This window comes from Desmodus rotundus, chromosome 3, assembly GCF_022682495.2.
Source record: "Desmodus rotundus isolate HL8 chromosome 3, HLdesRot8A.1, whole genome shotgun sequence".
Taxonomy (NCBI): domain Eukaryota; kingdom Metazoa; phylum Chordata; class Mammalia; order Chiroptera; family Phyllostomidae; genus Desmodus; species Desmodus rotundus.
The window spans coordinates 43079811-43100015 of record NC_071389.1 but is presented as its reverse complement, the minus strand read 5'-3'; the positions used below and the strand labels follow the sequence as shown (position 1 = coordinate 43100015).

Genomic DNA, 20205 nt, shown 5'->3' with positions numbered 1-20205 from the left:
ATCAGACAATAGACAACATTCAAGGAACTCTGAGGGCTTATTTTGAGTCAGGGTCAGATAGCTGAAGGTCATAAAACTTTGGGGAAACAAACTCATTCTATGCTTAGACCCTTATCATTTAAATTGAGGGTATTAGCAAAGTAGATTTCACAGGATTTTATGCATTCTTTCTTAGGCCTGATCACCCCAGGGTACCCGCCCTTTCCAGCACAGGGCCACACCCACCTCTGGCATTGTTTCAGGCTTAAGTCAGGCAGGGGAAGTAAGGCAACCAAGAGATTAGGAGATTTCTTGCAGACAGAATGAGGACTCAGGCTATGTCAAAGCCAAGCGGTGAGATTCCATCACCCCCCTTTTCTGTAGCTCCCCCAGCCCTTCCTTGAGGGCTCCTTCACTACAGTGCCTGTCTTAGGTCGTCCCTCCCTTAAGGAATCTTACCTGTCATTGGCTATCCAGTCATCCTGCCTAGAGCCAAGTAGGGTGAAGTAAAACGGGGCAGAGGCAGTGCCCCTCCCAGGAAGATCAGCTCTGTCTCCTTAGCGGCTTATGATTCCAAGGTCTTTTTACTCAGCCTTAGCCAGGAGGGGTTACAGTTTCTGAAACCAGGCAGGGCGGTTCCCAACACTCCCTAACACCTTCATGGCCCTGGGAGACTTAAACATGTAATGACTGGGTTCTACTTTTAATCAAGAGATACAAGTTATGGGAGCAGATGATTGTAAAACTTGAGAGCATTTTCAAAGCTCACTTTCTTCTCCTTTGCAGAAGAGCTGTAGGAGTAAAAACAATCAATTCTTCCCATTCCATTTTTGTTACTTTATCTTAGCTGATTTGGCAAATAACTGCCCTCAGATTGTTAAAGAACAAATATGTGATGTGGATGTTGCTTAAAACTCCTGTTACATATTCTTAAATGAGTTACAAAACTATTTCTTAGTTCTCTATTTAAAATCTACCATTGTGTTCCTTAATATTAGGATCTTTCTTCAGATCCTCTTAAAGATTCCATGGCTAGCCCTGGCTGGTATGGCTCAGTAGATTGAGCGCTGGCCTGCAAATCAAATGGTCGCCAGTTCGATTCCCAGTCAGGGCACATGCCTGGGTTGTGGGCCAGGTCCCCAGTAGGGTGCACACAAGAAGCAACCACACAATGATGTTTCTCTCCCTCCCTTTCTCCCTCTCCTTCCCCTCTCTAAAAAATAAATAAATCTTTTTTAAAAAAAGATTCCATGACTGAAGGAGATATTATACAAAAAAGTGTTTCAGCCACAAAAGATTCCACTGTTTCTGCCTACAAAAGGATATGCAAACCTGACACCATACCCATGTTAGGATCAAAGCACAAGACCCTGCCACCCTACCTTAGGGACAAAGCAGCTTGTACAAGGGCCTCACTCTGTAGAGCCGTGGGAGGTTAGGGAGCCAGCCCTCTTCTATACCCCCATTTTGTAGATAAGACAAGTGAGGTTCAAAAGGCGGTATGGCTTCCAAAGTCACGCAGCTGAGCCAGGACTTACACCTGGCCTCATTGGCTTAGTGACCCCAAATCCAGTGCTCTTTCCAGAATGAGTGAAATCATTTCTGATACATCCCCTAGGTAAATAATCTAAACATGGTCAATTTTAAACACTGAGGTTATGTCATACACAAAGTTGATGTCATTTGCTCTGGATTCTCCTCATTCATGATTCCACAGAGCTGAATGAACACTGTCAGGGGTGTCTAACCTCCGGCTCGTGGGCTGCATGCGGCCCAGGATAGCAAGGAATGCGGCCCAACACAAAATTGTAAATTTACTTAAAACCTCTTTTTTGCTCATCAGTTTTTGTTAGTGTTGGTGTATTTAATGCGTAGCCCAAGACAACTCTTCTTCCAGTGTGGCCCAGAGATGCCAAAAGGTTGGATACCCCTGCCGGATGGTGGGGTCCTGCCATGGGTGGTTCAGCTATTTTCCCTGAAGGCCCTAGCAAAGCTCAAAAGCCAAAAATAATTCAATCACAGCTGCTTGGGTTTTGTGTCCAGTGTAAGTTGGTCATGTTGTTTGAGCTTTCAGCATGCATTTTTCCCATTAGTAAAACACTGTGACTTTCCATCTATGTGTATTGAAAACACTCTCAAGAGTCTGAGCTAGGGTCAATAAAGGCTGGCTGTATGCACGTGAAAGAGAAGGTCTTGACTGGCTGTGACCTAAACTTACAGCAGACTCAGCCCGTCACCCAGTGAAGTGCCTTGGTGCTAGTTACTGCGTTGCGCTCCCACTGCTCTCCACTTCATGTGGGGAAGGAGCAGTCAATCACACGGGTTCAAAGTATGTTGCTGCATCCTCCACCATACCAGCCAGAGCTGGAGGGAGCTAAAGGGATAGAGGTGGAAGTATCCAAAGCTGACTTTTTCCTAGTAGAAATGAACACCCCCACTGGAGCATCCCAGGCCAGAGAATCTTCTGGAATTGAAATCTTTTGCTCTTTCAGAAGCAAAGCTTGAACACCATCAGTCAAGAGTGGTTTCGCATCTCTAGCCGGAAGTCATCTAGTCCTGCTGTGGTGGCCACCTACCTCCAGTCTCACTCCCCACACTTCCTAAAGCTGCTCGTCAACTTAGCTGATGGGAACGGGAACACAGCCCTTCACTACAGTGTGTCCCACTCCAACTTCTCCATCGTCAAGCTGCTGCTGGAGACAGGTCGGCAATGGCTGCATCTACGCAGTCTGGGTCCCCCCTTGAAGGGCAATTCTTGTACTCACTTCTTTCCAGCAAGGGGATTCTTCTGTTCTGAATTCCTTCTGTATTCCAGGAACTGGGGTAGACCATTTTCTTCTGTGATACCACTTATTTTTCACCACACTCTTGTGATGTGTGTATTATTATTCTCATGTTGCAGATGAGGAAACTGAGGCTCAGGGAAAGTAGCAAGAATATAAAGGCAAGAATACCATTCCAAACAATAGTAATAACAATGAGCACTTACTGAGCATTTGCTGTGTGCTAGGTGTTGTTCTAAGTACTTTAAATATATAAATTCATTACATTTCTCAATAACCCTATGAAGCACAGTTCTGTTATTATCCCCATTTTACAAGAAAGGCTAAGTGACTTGATCTCCTCCGATTGTTTTGTTATTGCCCAAAAAGAGACACATAAGCTTCTCAGATAAGCAAAAGTACAGACAGATAACAGGCTGATCATCTACTATCTCCTTTGGTGGAGAAGGATAAGAATGCCTATTTCCAGGGCTAGAAGAGGAGAAATTTCTTTTGAATTCTCATTTAATACTTCATCTTTAAAATAAGCCATTTTTTTCATTGTTATGAAATGTATATTCTTAATTGTTTTAACATAAAATATTACAGAGTTTTTTCCCCTGTTTTCAAGTGAGATTGCTATTCCTAAAGCTCTCTTGTGTTTATCCTGTGGTGTTTTTCCTGCCCCCTGATATATTGCACAGCATATCCCTGGGCCTTGGAAAGGATGTACGAACACAGCCAGCAGCTTAAGAGTTACTCACAAACACAGAGTGAAACTTAAAATGCACAGCTGTGGCCAGGTGAGTGATGGGCGGTAGAGCTGGACAGACCTGAGTCCTGGTCCCACTTCCCCTTCACTTCGGCAGTTCGTGTAGCTTCACTGACCTTCAGTGTCCTCATCTGTATAATGGGAATAATGTCTGTGCTCCGCTTTAGGAGATGCAGTCATGGTCCTTGGCCCCCGTGGCCATCTCTGATTCTGCTGTAGAACTTCTTTGCTGGGTAGCCTCAGAAAACATGTGGAAAAGAAGTAGCCAGTTTGAAACGCTGCTAGAAATATAAAACACTGATTCCACCCCTGGGAAAGGATTGCTCTATCCCATTTTAACCAGCAGCATCCTGTTGAACAGGCTAAGGCGGTCTCGCCTCTGGCCCCTTGGGAGCTGTTCCAGCGCTCACTGCCTCTCTTGCAGGCGTCTGCGATGTGGATCATCAGAACAAAGCTGGCTATACTGCCGTGATGATCACTCCCTTGGCTTCTGCGGAGACCGATGAAGACATGGCTGTCGTCTGGAAGCTCCTAAGGGAAGGCAATGTGAACATCCAAGCTACCCAGGTAGGAGGTGTGAACCTGATCTCCACTTTAATAAATGCTGGAACCTCCTGGGTTTATTCTGCCGGTGGGGTGAGAAATTCCATGTAAATCCATGTAGAGTTTTTTAGCCCGAGGAGGCTGGGGCTTCCAAATGGTGTCTGTCCAAAGGCTGATCATTTGGTTTCCTCAAAAGCTCCTGAGACCCAGACAGGCTGGTACAGAAGTCAGGACACTTGTAATCTGTGTCTCAGTCTGAAATTGGTCAAATACCATCTGGACTCAACTTCTCAAACCAAATATTCCCACAGTTAGCGCCTTCAGAAGGCATTTGGCTGGTCGGCTGCGCTAGGAAGCCCCTGCAGGTGATCTGTTTTAATCACGGATTACAATGTAGTTTAGTGTTGGGATGTCTCTGTTCTGCTTCTGGGTTCTTCTTCCTGAGAACACAGGGTAACTATGGTTCTACCCCAGTGGGGCTTTGAGTTAGACAAGGCTCCATTACCAACAGGCCACTTCCACGTCTCTGGCCAATACAAGAAGAAGTGGAGTGCATTCAGCCGTCCTTTTCCCCCACCAGAGTGATCATAGATGGTAGACTCACTATCAAGAACTGTAGGGGGTTGAGATTTTACTTTACCTCAAAGCTAACAAGTTATGGTGCTACAGTGTCATGAAGGCTGGCAGATACATGAGATGACGTATGTCAGAGACAAAGGACAGAGTGTTACAGCAGTAGTGGCAGCAACAGCATTGGGATTGACACCAGTTCCCTGAAACCCAATTCCCCATTCCCTCTGGGAAGCGTGAGGAGGGCCAGGTCCCTGTGCGCAGAGCGGGTTGTGTTACTGGAGAGGAACCCTGAGTTTAGGGAGCCTGAGTCTTTTATACTGGTCAGCCTCTGCCTCTGTTCTGGAGGAGACACGCTCTAGCTTCCAAAGCTGTTCACTGCACAAACATCCGTAAGAAGATAGTCTCAAACAAAAGGGCAGGTAATGCCTCACCCACCAGATGTGCATAAAGCCGGGGAATTCGTGGCACGTTGTCTCCCAAGAACACACTCAACTCCACTCCCCTACAGCCACCAAAGTGATCGCACGCAGTAGCCTAACCTGACGGCGAAGTCACTCCGCGGACTTTACCTAACGGCAGTCCTATTGGTGCCAAGAACAGACATTTGTGGATCACGTTCTGGTTTTCAAAGCATTTTCTCTCACCTATACTCCTACTCCATAGGACTCAAGCAGTTTTCATTTTGATGTGTTTCCCATAAACATTAATTTTTTTCTAAATTTTCCTTCTTGCAAGAGGGGATGCTTATCTATGATCAAAATTAACATTCCCTCCCCCACCCCCACACCTTATTTTTAATTTACAGAGGAGAAACTGACGGTCTAGGAGGGAAGGGACTCAGCCCAGGGTCATGAAAGGGGGTCATCAAAGAATTCAGAGCTACAGCTCCCCTTGGGGCCTTTATGTATGAGGAGAGGTGCAGGGACCTGGTTAAATGGGAGAGAGCTGTGAGGCTGGGAGTCTCCTGGGATAAGCTACTTATTTCTCCTCGTACCTCCAGTGTTAGCCTGGCACCTGGCACACAGCAGTGCTCTGTAAATGATTGTACAGTCAGCTGTATTGAACTGGACCAGGAGGGAGGCGATGAAGGATGGGGCCCTGAGTCAGGCAGAGGGGCAATGCAACCTCAATCTGCATATGTCGTCTGGCTTTAATACCACTTGCAGAGAGGGGTCTGGGTGGAAATCACGTGGTCCGTTTAGTTCAGTAAACAGCCATTACCTCAGAGCCAAGTATGAGCAAAACAAGAAGCAAACAGACTTCTCTGGAAAGATCTGTCTGGATTCCAGAGAATGGAGAGCCAGGACAGCTATTAATGCATTCTCACATCTTGAGCCTTTGTCATATATTATCTCTAACCCTCATAATGATGATAGTAGCCAACACATACCGAGCATTTGCTGCGTGCTCAGGTCTCACAACAACCCCATGAGGCAGGTAATATTATTAATCATTTCCATTTTCCCAGACCACGAGAAGTCACCGAGAAGTTAACTCATCCAGATTCACATAGGTAGTAAGTGGCAGAGCCACCCCCCTCGCTCCTCTAAGCCCCAGCGCTCCGGGCAGGGGGAAGCACGGTCCGTCAGTGATGGCAGATCAGCGCTTTAATCAGCAAACACATCAGCGAACATGTCTTAGCACTTTTTACGTGTAAGACACTGTGCTCAGAGCCATGGGGGACCTGAAAGAAGAGAAAACATAGTCCTTGCCTCGTTGCTGCAACCTCACAAAGTCTGATGTTCTGTCAGAGGGACAAGCCTGCCCACCTGGAACCCAGGAGAACCATGAGGGCAAATGTAGCCACGTCCTAGAAGAGGATTAAGTATATATAGGAGAATCTAGGAGAAATGATGGGCAATTTGCAATCAGAAAAGTACTACTACATAATATTGTATTTACAACCTTTATCTTATTTGATTCCTACAAGATCCCTGTGAGGTACATAGAATAGATCATTATTATATTAATTTTTAAGAAAAGAGAAGCCCCAGCTGGTGTGGCTCAGTGGATTGAGTGCCGGCCTGCTAGCTGAAAGGTTGCTGGCTCGATTCCTAGTCAGGACACATTCCTGGGTTGTGGGCCAGGTCTCCAGCGGGGGGCATGCAAGAGGCAACCTGCCGATGTATCTCTCACACATCAATGTGTCTCTCCCTGTCTTTCTCCTTCCCTTCCACTCTCTCTAAAGATAAATACATTTTAAAAATCTTAAAGGAAAAAGAAAGAAAAGAGAAACCAAACTTCAGGGAAGACAGGAGGTGGCCAGGGTCATGCATCCTGATGAGGAAACAGCAGACCAGAGCTTGGACTTACTCACTTTCTGACTAGTTCATTGCCACGTCCACCGATGATCATAAGGATGTAAAAATTGTCAGTGGGTATGGATTAGAAATGGCCACAGGGCCATGCAAGATCTTGAGACAAGAGAGTTTTGGTGTCATTAAACTGAAAGTCCCAGAGGCGTTCAGAGCAGACAAGGCTTCCTGGAGGAGGTCGGGCTGGGGCAGGCAGTAGTAAGTCTGGTACTGAAACATTCAACCCTTCACTTACCCATCATTCGACATGCATCAGCACCTACTAGGTGGTAGGCAGTGGGGAGAAAGAGATGAAGTCCCTGCCATCAACATTTCAGTCCACGAGAAAGAGATCGACAGGTTATAACACCAAGTGGTAAGTGCTGTGTTATGAATCCCATAACATAGTCTGGTTGTCAGTAGAGGGCTTTAGAGAGGATGTAGCATTAGACTAGTATCTTAGAAAAGGAATAGAAGTTTACCAGGTGTTGAAGAATGTGTCCCCTACCAAAGGCATAAGAAAATTCCAGCCACCGGTCATTTTCTGGAGAAGTTATCCCTGAGCACACGCAGGCAGGACAGGAGTCCTTCCCCGTAGGCAGCAGCCTCACCTGCCCCTGGGCTTTATGTACAGGGAGGCCAGACTGCGCTGATGCTGGGAGTCAGCCACGACAGGGAGGACATGGTCCGAGCGCTGCTGAGCTGCCAGGCAGATGTCAACCTGCAGGACCATGATGGATCGTCGGCCCTCATGCTGGCCTGTCACCATGGCAACGCTGACATGGTGCAGCTGCTCCTGGCACACCCGGCCTGTGACAGCAGCCTGACAGACAAGGTGAGACTCACAGGCATTGACAAGAAGGTGTTTCCCTTCCTTAAAAGTGCCTTGCTGGCCAGCAGAACCCAAGGAACCACACGGCAGTAGCAACAGAATCAACCTCAGAATTGACCTGTTGTGGGATTTAAATGAGATAATCCATGGTAAGTGCTTGGAGCCTTGGATTTGGGGAACCCCAAACCCTAGCCTTTCCCACCATCATGAGGGAATGTGCACAGGCCTGGCCTAGGCCTGGAACCTCATCCGGTCCTGGCAATAACAGCATGTGGGCTTTAAGGCTGCAGCTCAGATGGAGGACCTCTGCTGTTCATGGGGACTCCCAAAAGGCGGGAGGAAGTAACTGAGTGTAAATTATGTCCTCTCTCTGACAGCGATCCACCTTATAGAACAGCCCATGTCATCAAGCCAGTCTGCTTGAAGTTGCAATGCCAGACACATGCTTAAGTAAACTTGTGAAAGGCGATGGTGGCGATGATGATAATGATGGTGATGATGATACTGACAATAATGATAGTAGTTCACATGTATCAAGTGCTCTCTCTGTGCCAAGTACCATACTAAGCATTACCATGGACCATCTCATTGAAATTCCACCACTACCTCGTTATGTTACCTTGTTCATGCCACTCATTTGCTCACAAGAAAATGGAGGCACCAAGTGGTTAAGTAACATACCCAAGATCACACAGCAAGTGGAACCCTTCTCCATCAAGTTCCTGAACCTGAACTCTTAATTGCTGCATCATTGTCTTTGTTGTCACATTGTGGGTCCATGTCTCTGGTTCTCTGCTGAATCCCTGTACCTAGTAGAGTGTCTACCACATATGAGGTGAATGAATCAACAGCTAAATGAATGAACCCCTAAACTTCAGAGGTAAGTTGTCAGGAAGTGATCCTGTGACTGATGATTGCAGCAGGTAATATTTCTGGAGAACTCACAGGAACTGAATTCTTTCCATGCACTAATTCTCAATAATCCAGTGAGGCAGATACGACAATACCCTTTTTTTTAATGATAAGGAAACAGTGGCCTAGAGAGTTTGTGTAGCTATCATAAAGTCACAATTTGCTGATTCTCAGAGCAGGGATTCAAGCCCTGGTTTGACTCCAGTGTTCTTAATGTTGGCACTATAATTTAATACTTTAAGCAGACCTCTGTATACTTCTTAACATACATAGTTCAAAAGGAATAAAGGCCTGGGGAGGGGTAGAAAGCCCTATGTTTTTCCAGGGGCAGAGCCTCTTACTAAACTACATCTGAACTACCCTAGATTGTTCCATCAGTGATTCAGGCTGCTAGGTCCCTGACCAGGAAGCAGGCTCTCAAGTTCAATGTCTTCGTGTCCGGTGAACCCCAGGCTCCATCCTGAATCTATTTCTGAGATGATTAGAAAACACAGACCCTCCTGAAATGCATGTAGGAACAGTGATGGGCTACTGGAAATAAGAGCCCCCTGTTCCAAACATGGCACATTCAGACAAAGGATCTGTGTCAGTGAGCTTCCTGTGGGATCTCCCTGGGGGAGGAAGAGGTGACCCGTTAATCGGGAACAGGCCCCAGGCCCCTTAGGGGTGACCACTCCTGTTGCCTTGGGGAGGCCTGCAAGGGCAGGCCAGTGAGATGGGTGCATGAGCTTTGGGAGTGCCTGGTTAGCAGGGATCATCAGGCTGTGACCCCGAGAGCATCTCCTGGATGTCTCTGGAGATCTGTCCCAGATGAGAGAGAGGTAAGTGGCTGCGGCTCCTTCAGGAGGTGGAGGAAGCGTCATGGAGGGAGGGCTCTGTCATACTTCAAATGACTGCAGTGATCGTTAGAAGCGCGGACTTTAAACACTCATGGGTTTGAAACTGGGTTCAGTGACTGTGCTTTGGGCCTATTCACCTAACCCTCTGAGCCTCTGTGTGCTCACCTGTAGATGGAGGTAGTAATAGACGTTACCTGAATACAGTAATGTTTGTAAAACCCGCATCCTACACCTAGGAGGCACTCAGGTGATGGTAACTGTAAGTGTTATGGACACGTGAACAGCAAGCTGAGACAAACAACTACTACCTACATCAAGAAGTAGCGTCCTCGGCATTTGCAGGCAGAGTCTGGGGGGAATAGGGAGCATGAAGGTCTGGACTTAGGTAGGGGAGTCCCTACCTAAGAGGAGACTGGCCCCCACAGGGTGAAGCTGCATGGTCAACAAAATGGGTTTAGTCCCATGGTTCTCATGCCAGGGTGATTTTGCACTCCAGGGAAATTTGGCAATGTCATTTTTAAAAATTACTTTCTAAATCCTCACCTGAGGTTATTTTTTAAAAATTGATTTTAGAGGGGGAGGGAGAGAGAGAGAAAAACATTGATGTGAGAGAGAAACATTGGTCAGTTGCCTCCCGAACGCACCCTGAGTGGGGATCAGACCAGCAACCTAGGTGTGTGCCCTGACTGGGAATCGAACCTGCAGCCTTTTGGTGCACAGAATGATGCTCCAGCCAACGGAGCCACCCAGCTAGGCAGCAATGTTATTTTATTTGTCCTTAGTGAGGGAGGAGGTGTTCCCAGCATCTGGTAGGTAGAGGCCAGGGATGCTGCTAAACATCTACAATGCACAGGAACAACGAAGAATTACAAATTATCTGGCCCAACATGTTAACAGCACCACGGTGGAGAGACCCTGGTAGAGGCAAGTGCTAAACTCCAGGTGGGATTAGACAACTATCTTGGTCAAGTGCTGCATCAGGAAGAGCCAGGCCGGGGTTGAGGATGAGGCCAGCTGCCGCTCAGGGCAGGGCTGGAAGCCTGGAAGGAGGAACTGGACAGCTAAACAGGAGATGGCTGCAGAAGCCTGTCATAGCGGAAGTAGAGAGGCTTGAGGTGCCCAGCGAGCACGGGGGTGGCCAGGCTGCGCAGGCAGCAGCTCCACAGGGCATCCTAGGCCCCACCCACGGCCCAGTCACTTGCTGCCTGCTTGGGTCAGGGTCAATGCAGGATTCACACCCAAAGTTCCCAAGGGTGACATGGGTGAGAAGTTTCAGTGTCAGATGGGGACTGCTGACTGGGACCCCACCGAGCACCAAGCCCTGTGCCTCGAGCTTTGCACTGAAAGACAAACTCCAGCACTCATCACGATCACCAAATCATTTCAGTGTTCGCCCTTCCTATGGAGCTTGGATGCAGGGATTATTTGGGAATTCCCTTAGAAACCTGAGAGAACTAATGTCCTGAAATTGGTTTCTCTCATCCTACCAACAGTTAATGGTCGATATAAACACAGACCTCCCAGAACAGCCAGCAAGGCACATTCCCTAGGTTTCAAAGGTAATTCAAGAAATCGGTCACCCAGCCTCCCCCGCGAGGCTGCAAGAGTGATGAGCACAGGGAAGACTGAGCCCCAGGCCCCAGAGGCTCACCCATCAAATTGAAAGCAAACACTCTGCCTTGTTCGTCTTTGCCTGATACATAGTGCATTCTTGTCATATTGAAAGGCAACCCTCGCACCACACGCATGCACAATACCACACATGTGCACACACACACAGGTGGGCTGGCTTCCCCAGCCCCTTTGTCTCCGGGTCAGCAGTGTTGCTGAGCAGGGCTTGCTGCGTCTGGCTCCTGCTGGCGTGCTGCGCTGTGGGCTTGTTCCCAGGGCTCCGGCTCAGGCAGAGGTGTTTGAGAGACACACCCTCCCCAGGTGGTCTCCCAGGCCACACTTCCTGAGCCCAGTGGGGACCCCCACCCTCCACGTCTGCCACTGAGGAGCCCACAGATGCAGGCTGACATCTCCAGATGCGCCTTGTTCAAAGGTCTTTGGGGGCTGGCCCAGTGGCTCTTTCCCATGACAACAGTGATCACACATCTTCATGGCTATAGAGAGCCTTGAGGTCGGCAAGGCACAGCGATGATGTCCAGACTGCTGGGTGCAGGCCCCTGTCCAGTGGGGCTTTTACAAGACTCCTGTACTTAAAATCTTTGCTTCGTTCCTGACTTGCCCAATCTGAAAAAATTCACCAGGACTTTGGTGGCTCAGGATCTTCATCACATGGGAGTGACTACAGTGGCTCTCTGGCATTCAGCACCCCCTCTTTCAACAGTGCCTACTGAGAGCCAACCTAAGGGCAGCCACGGGGACAGGCCAGATGCGGTGCCCGGCCTCGTGGAGAATGGGATTTACCAAATAACCCCACAAATACCACTTATGAAGGTTGGTCAAAGAAAGCTACAAGGAGTCATGAGGCCTCTTCTGGGAATGAACTCCATCTGTTTTGTGAAGCTCCTGTGCCCCGCTTCGGGGTCCCGCTGCCCTCTGCACACACGGCCGTCGTGCTTTCCTCTGAGCATACCTTCCCTTCTGCTCATGTGGCTCTTTGCTGTGCTGTATCTTTGTTTATGTGTGCGGAGCCCCGATGGCAGCTGGACTCCATCCTGGTGCACAGAGGAAAGACTGAAGAGTTTGAGGCTGAGTGTGAACGCGTCCCACCTGCTTCTGTAGATGTTCAACATTTTAGGAAGTAATTGCACCCTGGCTGGTGTGTCTCAGTGGATTCAGTGCCAGCCTGTGAACCAAAGGGTCGCTAGTTTGATTCCCAGTCGGGGCACATGCCTGGGTTGCAGGTCAGGTCTCCAGTTGGGGGCGTACAAGAGGGAACCACACATTGATGTTTCTCTCCCTCTCTTTCTTCCTCCCTTCCCCTCTCTCTGAAAATAAATAAATAAAATCTTTTTTTTTTTTTTTAAAGAAGTAATTGCCCCCATGTACAGTGAAGTAGAAAACAAACTAGTGGGGTCCTGGGTGCCCTCCCATGTATCAAAGTCATCAATATTTACGCAACAAATTGTAAAAATATTCACACTATTGGTGCTAAATAAGGATCATAGGTAGCTTCAGGTTTTATTTGCAAATGAGTTACCAAAATAGTGGTTTTTGGAGACAGCTAGGCTTCAGAACTCTGGATACGTGATTGAGCTCATGCACGAGGCTGTGCTGCCCTCGCAGACGGCGTCCGCTGGGTCACGTCGGCCTTTCCCCTCGTCTCTCCGGCCGCTGCTGCCTGCGAGAGCCCCTCTGAAGGCCGCTTCTTCAGACAGTGGCCCCAGCAGCTTCCTGCATCACTGAAACAGCGGAAAAAGCGCTAGGGTACCATGTATTGGGAGGTAAAAATGTGTATGTCCTTCCACACTGTGAGCCCACTTCTAAGAGTTGGTCCTTAGAAAATAATCAGAAATGGGAAAATGCTTTCAGCACTAAGTTTAGGATGATGAAGACTTGGATACCACTTGTGTCTCCAACAGAAGGGCAATAGTTCAGTTAGTTATGGAATCTTATGTCGCCAATAAGAGAAATTATATGTGCTGATGACTGTGTACGAACAGGGAAAAATTGCACAGCATACCTTGGTAAGTTCAAAATACAAGCAGATTTAAAATGGATATACGCTATCATTCTTCTGTTTAAAAACCAGTAACAGATTTGCACAGGAGAAAAGACTGGAGAGAGACATACCAAAATGCTAATTTCACTTAGAGCTGCGTAATGGAATAACGGAAGAGTTCTTTTATTTTCTTTCTACTGTTTTCCAATTTTTTTAAGTGTATTAAAAACCAAGTGACACTTTATTTCCATTGATGTGACTCTCCCAGGAGTGAATGCTGTTTCTGTGGAAGGGGCACATTTCTCATGATTCTCCTGCCATTTGAATCTCCTCCTCTCCCAGGGTCTCTGTGCTTGGAATAGACTTCTATGCCCCACGTACACTCCCTACTCCCAATTCCCTCTAACTTTCTGGGGTGGGATGCAGACAGGATAAAATTTGTTTCTCCTTTTCTTTCCCCCGTAGGCTGGCCGAACAGCTTTGTGCATCGCTCTGAACCCGCCTACCCATGTGGAAATTGCGGGGCTTCTGCAAGCCCATGCAGAGCAGGGCAGGCCCTTGGGGCCGTAGGGGCTGTGGAAGAACTGGCCACCAGGAACAAAAGGCTCCTTCTCTGGACTCCTCCTTCGCCCTTGGAGAGGGCACGGGTCACAGCCAGAGGGCCGCCCCTCAAGAGGAGAAACTATGTCAAATATGCACATACATTCCTGTTGTATAATTCTGCTCAGTAGGATGCTTTGTAGTGTTGCCTTAGGCCAAGCCCCCAGAAAACTCAGGCTGTGGAGCAGGGTGCAAGGTGCAGGGCGCTTTGGTGTCATCTAAAATCCCACATATCTTCAGCCTGGAATTCTTCGTGACTCCACCCTTCGTAGCATTGCTTAGTGAGCCGGCAGGCAGGAGCACATTAGAAAAACAATACTTTTTACATGGAATTTTAAAGTGCGCCATCTTTTCGTTTTTTACCCGATTATATATGAATACGTCCCCTTGACTATGCATGTCTAGAGAGGATGGGGGAGATTTCAGTCAAGGTAGAAAGAAGCACACTGGTGTCCGTGCCAGATCTACATCTAAACCACCTGTGAGTCATTGAGCGGCTCCAGTTTGCTCCAAGGAAATTGAAATGAATCAGGAAATCCAATCCAGGGAGGCACGCCACATGTATTTAGGCAGTCAGTCACGTCAGCTATTCTGGAAAAAAATGAATCGGAATATCCTCCTGGGGATGGATTTTTGTCATCCAGAAGTCCCACACTTCCTCCATAGCTGTATCCATGGCCCTACGGTAATGCCAGCTCCTTCCAGCCTTGATGAACCATCTATCAGCCCCCTGAGGCTCTGAGGTTTCCGAGGTCCCAGACTGCAGAATCTTCCACCTTGGGCTACAGCAGGAGTGTGGGAGCCAGGGAGAGCAGGCCTCCCCTGGGCCGACGTCTCTCTCCCCTGGACAGTTCTTTCTTAAACTCCCATAATCCCAGGGCTCATATGTATGTGGCTCATATTCAGTAGCTCACACAGGGTTATCTACAAATTTGTTCTTTCTTAAAGTCTCTTATGCACAAAATCACCTTAAGTGACAGAGAAAGACATCAGAGGTCATTGAGCCTCACACTGGAAACCCAAAATCTTGAGATCTTATTTTGACTGAGATGCCAATTTGCTTGGTGCCTCTTAGGTAAGTCACAAAACCCCCTTGGGCCCTAGTTTCATTGTCTTTAAAAAAGGAAATTATACAACCTACCTCCTGGGGGTGTCGTGCAAGGCACAGATGATGGAAGTTTGGGGATCCACTCTCAATCCATAAAGACTGCCTATGGAAATGTTCCATTAGGATTCACAAGAGAGGCTCGCAGTCCCAGAGCAGGACACTGGCATGTGGCGCAGTTGCTCAGAGGTGGCAAGAATGGAGCAATTAATAAGCTAAAAATGCTATAAATGGGTTTATTTTGACCTCAAAGCACACTTTAAGAGCAAAGCCCTACATTAATAAATATTTTACCCCAGTGCTTCTCAAACTCTGATATGTGCACAGATCTCCCGAATGTAGTAGGTCTGGGGGAGGGAGGGGGCCTGAGATTCTGCTCTTCTAACCAGCTCCCAGGGGATGCCAATGCTGCTGGGCCACACCACACTTGGAGTAGCAAGGCTCTGGCCTTTGACTGTTTGTATATTAAAATGCTGCCCCTCAATCTTTTGTCTCAAAGTTTCTTTGAATTTCTCTGCTCTTGGTTCTTGGGAATTTGCATTATGAGACGTATTTGCTATTATGGTTCTGCAGGCAGCAGTAGGGGGTCCATGTCCTATGTTCATACTGTCACTTCACCATCTACTTGAGAAAATAGAATGATGAGGAGGAAGCCCAGAATAATACAGGGGAGTCAATACGGGTACCAAAGCTAACCTGAGAAAATCAAGGGAGGCTTCCTGGAAGCAGAGGTATCTGAACTGAAAACAAAGATTAGAAAATGTCACCCAGAAAAGGAAGAGGAGTAAGAGGTAAGGTGAGGTGAGAGCGTCCCAGACAGAGAAACCAGTTCTGCCGGGGATGGATGATGAGAGAGCAGACATTTGGGGACCTTCATCAGTTTAATAGGACTGTCACATAGAGTCTGAGTGAAACACAGATAAAGGGCAGATTTGGAAGAGACAAGACTGATAATACCTGTGGAGAAGATCATAAATTGCCCTAAAATTATGATAAAGCTTTGTTCTAAAGGCAATGTAAAACTACTGAAAACCAAGTTTATGATGGAGAACTTCGTTCATCTAGCCCTCATTTAGCACAGATTTATCAGGTACCCACCCCCTTTTAAATATTTACTGTGTTTGGGGCTGGCGATGTATGATAGGTGAGGTGGACAGAGAACTTACAGTGTGGCAGGGAAGGAAGTCAAGTCATCATGGACCAATATGACGCATGTAGTGACTAGGAGAGGACAAGGTGCATGGGGATACATAGGTGGGATCCTCAGCCTAGTCTGAGGGTGGGGAGGGGTCCAGGGGGGCTTCCTAAGGAATATTTAAGCTATCTGAAGGGTGAATGGACATCAGCCAAGGGAAAGAGGAGCAAAGAGGAAGAATGCATAAAACCTCTAGATGAGAGAACACCGATTTAGGCAATAAAAGAACAGAGGAAAAAAAGGAAGGAAGGAAGGAAGATGGGGCCAGAGAGAAAGCCAGTGTACCAAGTTGGAACACAGGAAGCAACTCTCAGATTTACATTTTAGAAAGAGTATTCCATTGTGGGGGCGGGGGATGAGTGACATTTATTCAACAAGCTTTGGTGGACTATCTATTCTGGGTCCCGGACTCCAGGGTTCCTGATCTGGTGGAGGAGACAGACACAGGCTGACAACGACTATGAACAGAATGCGTAACGCAAGTCTGAAGAGTGCTGTGGAGTCGTTCCAGCCAGAGGGAGTCGGAAGCCTCACACAGGAAGTGGTTTTGAGCTCTGCTGTAGGAGGCAGAGGGAGGAGTTTGCCAGGGCATTCTAGATGGAACATCAAGGTACAAATATGTGAAGTGTGAAAGGCCATGGGCTGACTGGCAATGGAGAGAATCTCAAAATGACCCCAGTTTGGGTTGCACTGGGCAAGTGACTGAAGAGTAGGTTTAAGAGGAATGTCAGTAGATACACCTGCAGGGTGAGACTAGGAATTTGGATTTAAGCCTATAACTTGAGGGGGAATCAGGGACGTCTTTGAGAACCTGAAGCTTTCTTTAGAAAAATGCACATAAATCTGCAAAATCCGCATGTAATGTCAGGAATTCAGAAATCTGCAGTTAAAATCTCAATGCTATGGACAGCGGGGAGCCATTGAAGAATTTCTATACAGTGGAGCCAGATCAGATTTGCACATTGGATGTTCACAGAGGGAGGCTGGAGAGAGAGAGAGAGACTAGAGGTGAGGGGCCAGTTAGGAGGTGGTGCTGAGACACTGGGTACAGAGCAAGCAGTAAGGGCCTGGTCCACCACAGCATCGTGGGGAAGGAGAAGGCCCTATGGGGATGTGCCAGCATGTGATGACAGACTGGATGGTGGAGAGGGTCAAAATGAGTGACAGGGAAATGGTGACGCCATTGCCCCCAGTATCCACTCTTCCTTTGCTCCTTGGTAATAGAATCCCCAACTTTTACGTGGACACATGACCGCCCAGAATAGACTCCATCTCGCAGCTGCCCTTGTAGCTTGATGTGGCCACATAACTAAGTTCTGGCTGATGAGACGTGAGTGAAGGGATGTATGCAAACGTTGACTCCTGTGTTCAAAGGAAAGGGAAGTGCACTTTCCCTCCCTACTGGCTGGAACGTGGTAACAACCCATCTTGGCCCATGAAGATGTGGCCCACACCCCAGGGATCATACAATAGCAAGTCAGAAAGAGTTTAGGCCCCAACACCATAAACCCAAATCTTCTCTGGACTGCTTATTTCCCATTTGATATGTAATCAAGAGATAATCTTGCCCTTACTGGTGTGGCTTAGTTGGTTGGGCATCGTCCTGCAAGGCAAAAGGTTGCCTATTTGATTCCTGGTCAGGGCACATACCTAGGTTGTGGGTTCGGTCCTCGGTCGGGGTGCATTTGAGAGGCAACTGATAGACGTTACTGTCCCTGTCTTTCTCCCTCTTTTTAAAAATGAATGAATAACTTTTTTTAAAAGAAAGAATCTAACATTTAAACCGTTGTACATTTGGATCTCTGCTGCAGTAGGACTTGGACAAATGCACTCACCTCCCAAGGCAATCGCAGGGGTCTAAGGCCATGGTTCTTGAGTTCCAGGGTGGAAAAGTTTGAGAAGGCTTTCAGAAAGAGCGTCCTTTTATATCTCCTCACAGTGCCAGCTCCTGTTCAATGCCCACAGTGAAATTGCCCAGCACGCCGCTCTGCAAAGGATGCAGCCTTGTGTTGCCCTAGAAGATCTCTGAGCACAGGCTCTGCACCTCAGGGCAGCCAGTCCCTAAGCAAACCAGTGCCTGTGAACTGGCCTGGTGTGGAAACTTGGGCATATGAACCCATTTCAATTAGCTGAGAAATTTGAATGAAGAAACATGCAGAGTTTTAGGCAGTACTAGTGGGTTACAGTTAGAGAGTGAGAAGTCATGAGGTGGAGTGAGACATGGAAAAAAGATGTAAAATTTGCACACGTGGAGGTGAAGACAGGTTGAGAGTATGAGCAAGGAGCAGCTCTGAATAGAGAAAAGGTGGAGAGAGACGAAGAAGCCTATCGAGTAGACCCCTGGGGACTGTCTGCCAGGTCTTCTTTTCCCAGGAACGTCCCCTTCGCAGCCCCCTCCACCACCCACATGACTGCAGCAGAAGCTGCCACATTCTGACAAGAAAACTTGGTCCCTGGTCATTGAAAGATGGACCCTGGACATTACCTGGGCCTGGGCGAATCAGACCCTCCCCCAGGAATTTTGGAGCTGCGATTTAGGAGAAAGATTTGGTCTCGTTCTGAGTATCTAGATTGTAACGTGGATTTCGGAAGCTACTTAGTGGCTGATTCAGCCTTGTGAACTGGGAAGCAAAAGGGACTCTTCAGCCAAAGTTGGATTCACCAGAGCAACCCTAGTTTCTTCCCTAAGGCCCAGTAGATACCCACCCTTCAAATCCATAACTACCCTACCTGCTTGCATTCCCCAGTCTCCTCTCTGGGTTGTGTAGCATGGTGTCTGGAATCAGCTACCTCTAGTGTAGAATCCCATTTGGCCAATCGGGCTCTTGATCTGTAAACCGGGGTATAATAGTTCCTTTCTTCTGTTTTTGTGTGTGGTTAATCAGTTAAGGAATCCACATAGTGCTTGGCCCCTATGGCAGAGCTCAGTATAGAGTACTTCCCCTTTACCCTGGCCATTTGGTCCTTTCCCTAGACCTGGCCCCATGAAAATAGCAACTTGCCTTCTCTGGGTACTTAGAACGACCCAGACACCAGTCTTAAGGGCATGGCATGAAATCATTTACTCCTCACAATACCCCCGTGGGGTAGGTTAATATTATCCCCATTGTACATATGAAGGAATTGAAGCACAGAGAGGATAAATAACTTATTCAAGGCTGCTCAGCTAGTGAACAGATCTGGGATTTGAAGCCAAGAGATCTGGCTCTGGGTCTACACTCCTGCCACACATCCGGAGCTCTTGCTTCCTTGCCAGTGACTTAGGCTATGGAGAGGTGCCCAGCAGCAGGGGGTAGACACTCCAAGGGAACAAAGCTGCTTCAGGGACTCGGCATTAAGTCAATGGATGACCTGCAGGTCCAGCTGGGTGGCCCCAGGACAGAGCAGACACATAAGCAGAGTGTTTGGGATTGGAACAGCTGAGGGGTTGGGACCTCAGCATCCTTGGGGAAGAAAGCAGCTTTCTGTCCAGGATACAGATGGTCTCAACACCACATTGCCTCAATTGCCCCCTCAGAAGGGAATTCCCTGCAGTTCCAAATCAGTTCCATCAACCCCTCTTCCATCCTGAGAGATGGGCCTGGAACAGAGGGAGGAAATCCAGCCAGGGAAGGGGGTGGGAATAGGGGGTCCAGCCTGCCTTCCTCTCCCAGCCATCCCCCACCCCATCCTTCTGTGCTCCATGAGGGAAGGTTTCTGGGTCTTTGCTCTGAACCCAATGAAACCATTCTGTTGTTGACTACAGGGTGGGGGAAGACATTCTCCAATCCTCATGTTGCCTGAGAAGTGAGGAAATTCCTACCCTTCTCCCCAGAAGGGAAAACTAGGGAAGAAACTGTCATTAGACACTGCCCACCCCCGCCCCCGCACCCCACCCCACCAACCCACTGTTCCAGTAGGGAGATCAGAAGCAGGAACAGAGCAAAACTCACACCCTTTCTCTGTCCTGCCTGCTTGCAGAGAGGACATCCCCCAGTTAGCTCTCCATCCCTGTCAGCTCAGGTCTGTGGGGGACTGAGTTCTGACAACTATTCTAATGTGGGTGTGGGGGGGTGTTTGCCCATACCCAGCAATTCTCCAACACCGGCTCGGTGTCCTACCATTCAACTCAGTTTTGACACTACCTGGATATAGCTCAGATCCCACAGATTAAGCATTCAGTCCTATAAAGTTGCCCCCACCCCACTCC

General features: G+C 48.0%; 1 protein-coding gene across 5 annotated transcripts in view; it reads left to right on the top strand.

Annotated features, from left to right (window-relative positions):
• KANK4 (KN motif and ankyrin repeat domains 4) overlaps positions 1-15295 on the top strand; it is a 64923-nt gene extending 49628 nt beyond the window's left edge. For all 5 annotated transcript variants that reach the window (XM_053920698.2, XM_053920699.2, XM_053920700.2 and 2 more), the window contains 4 exons: positions 2472-2682; positions 3938-4080; positions 7558-7758; positions 13582-15295. In XM_053920698.2, the coding sequence (XP_053776673.1) occupies positions 2472-2682; positions 3938-4080; positions 7558-7758; positions 13582-13686 (660 nt within the window). In that variant the 3' untranslated portion in view covers positions 13687-15295. The remainder of the gene's footprint in view (positions 1-2471; positions 2683-3937; positions 4081-7557; positions 7759-13581) is intronic.
• The last annotated feature ends 4910 nt before the right edge of the window (positions 15296-20205 follow it).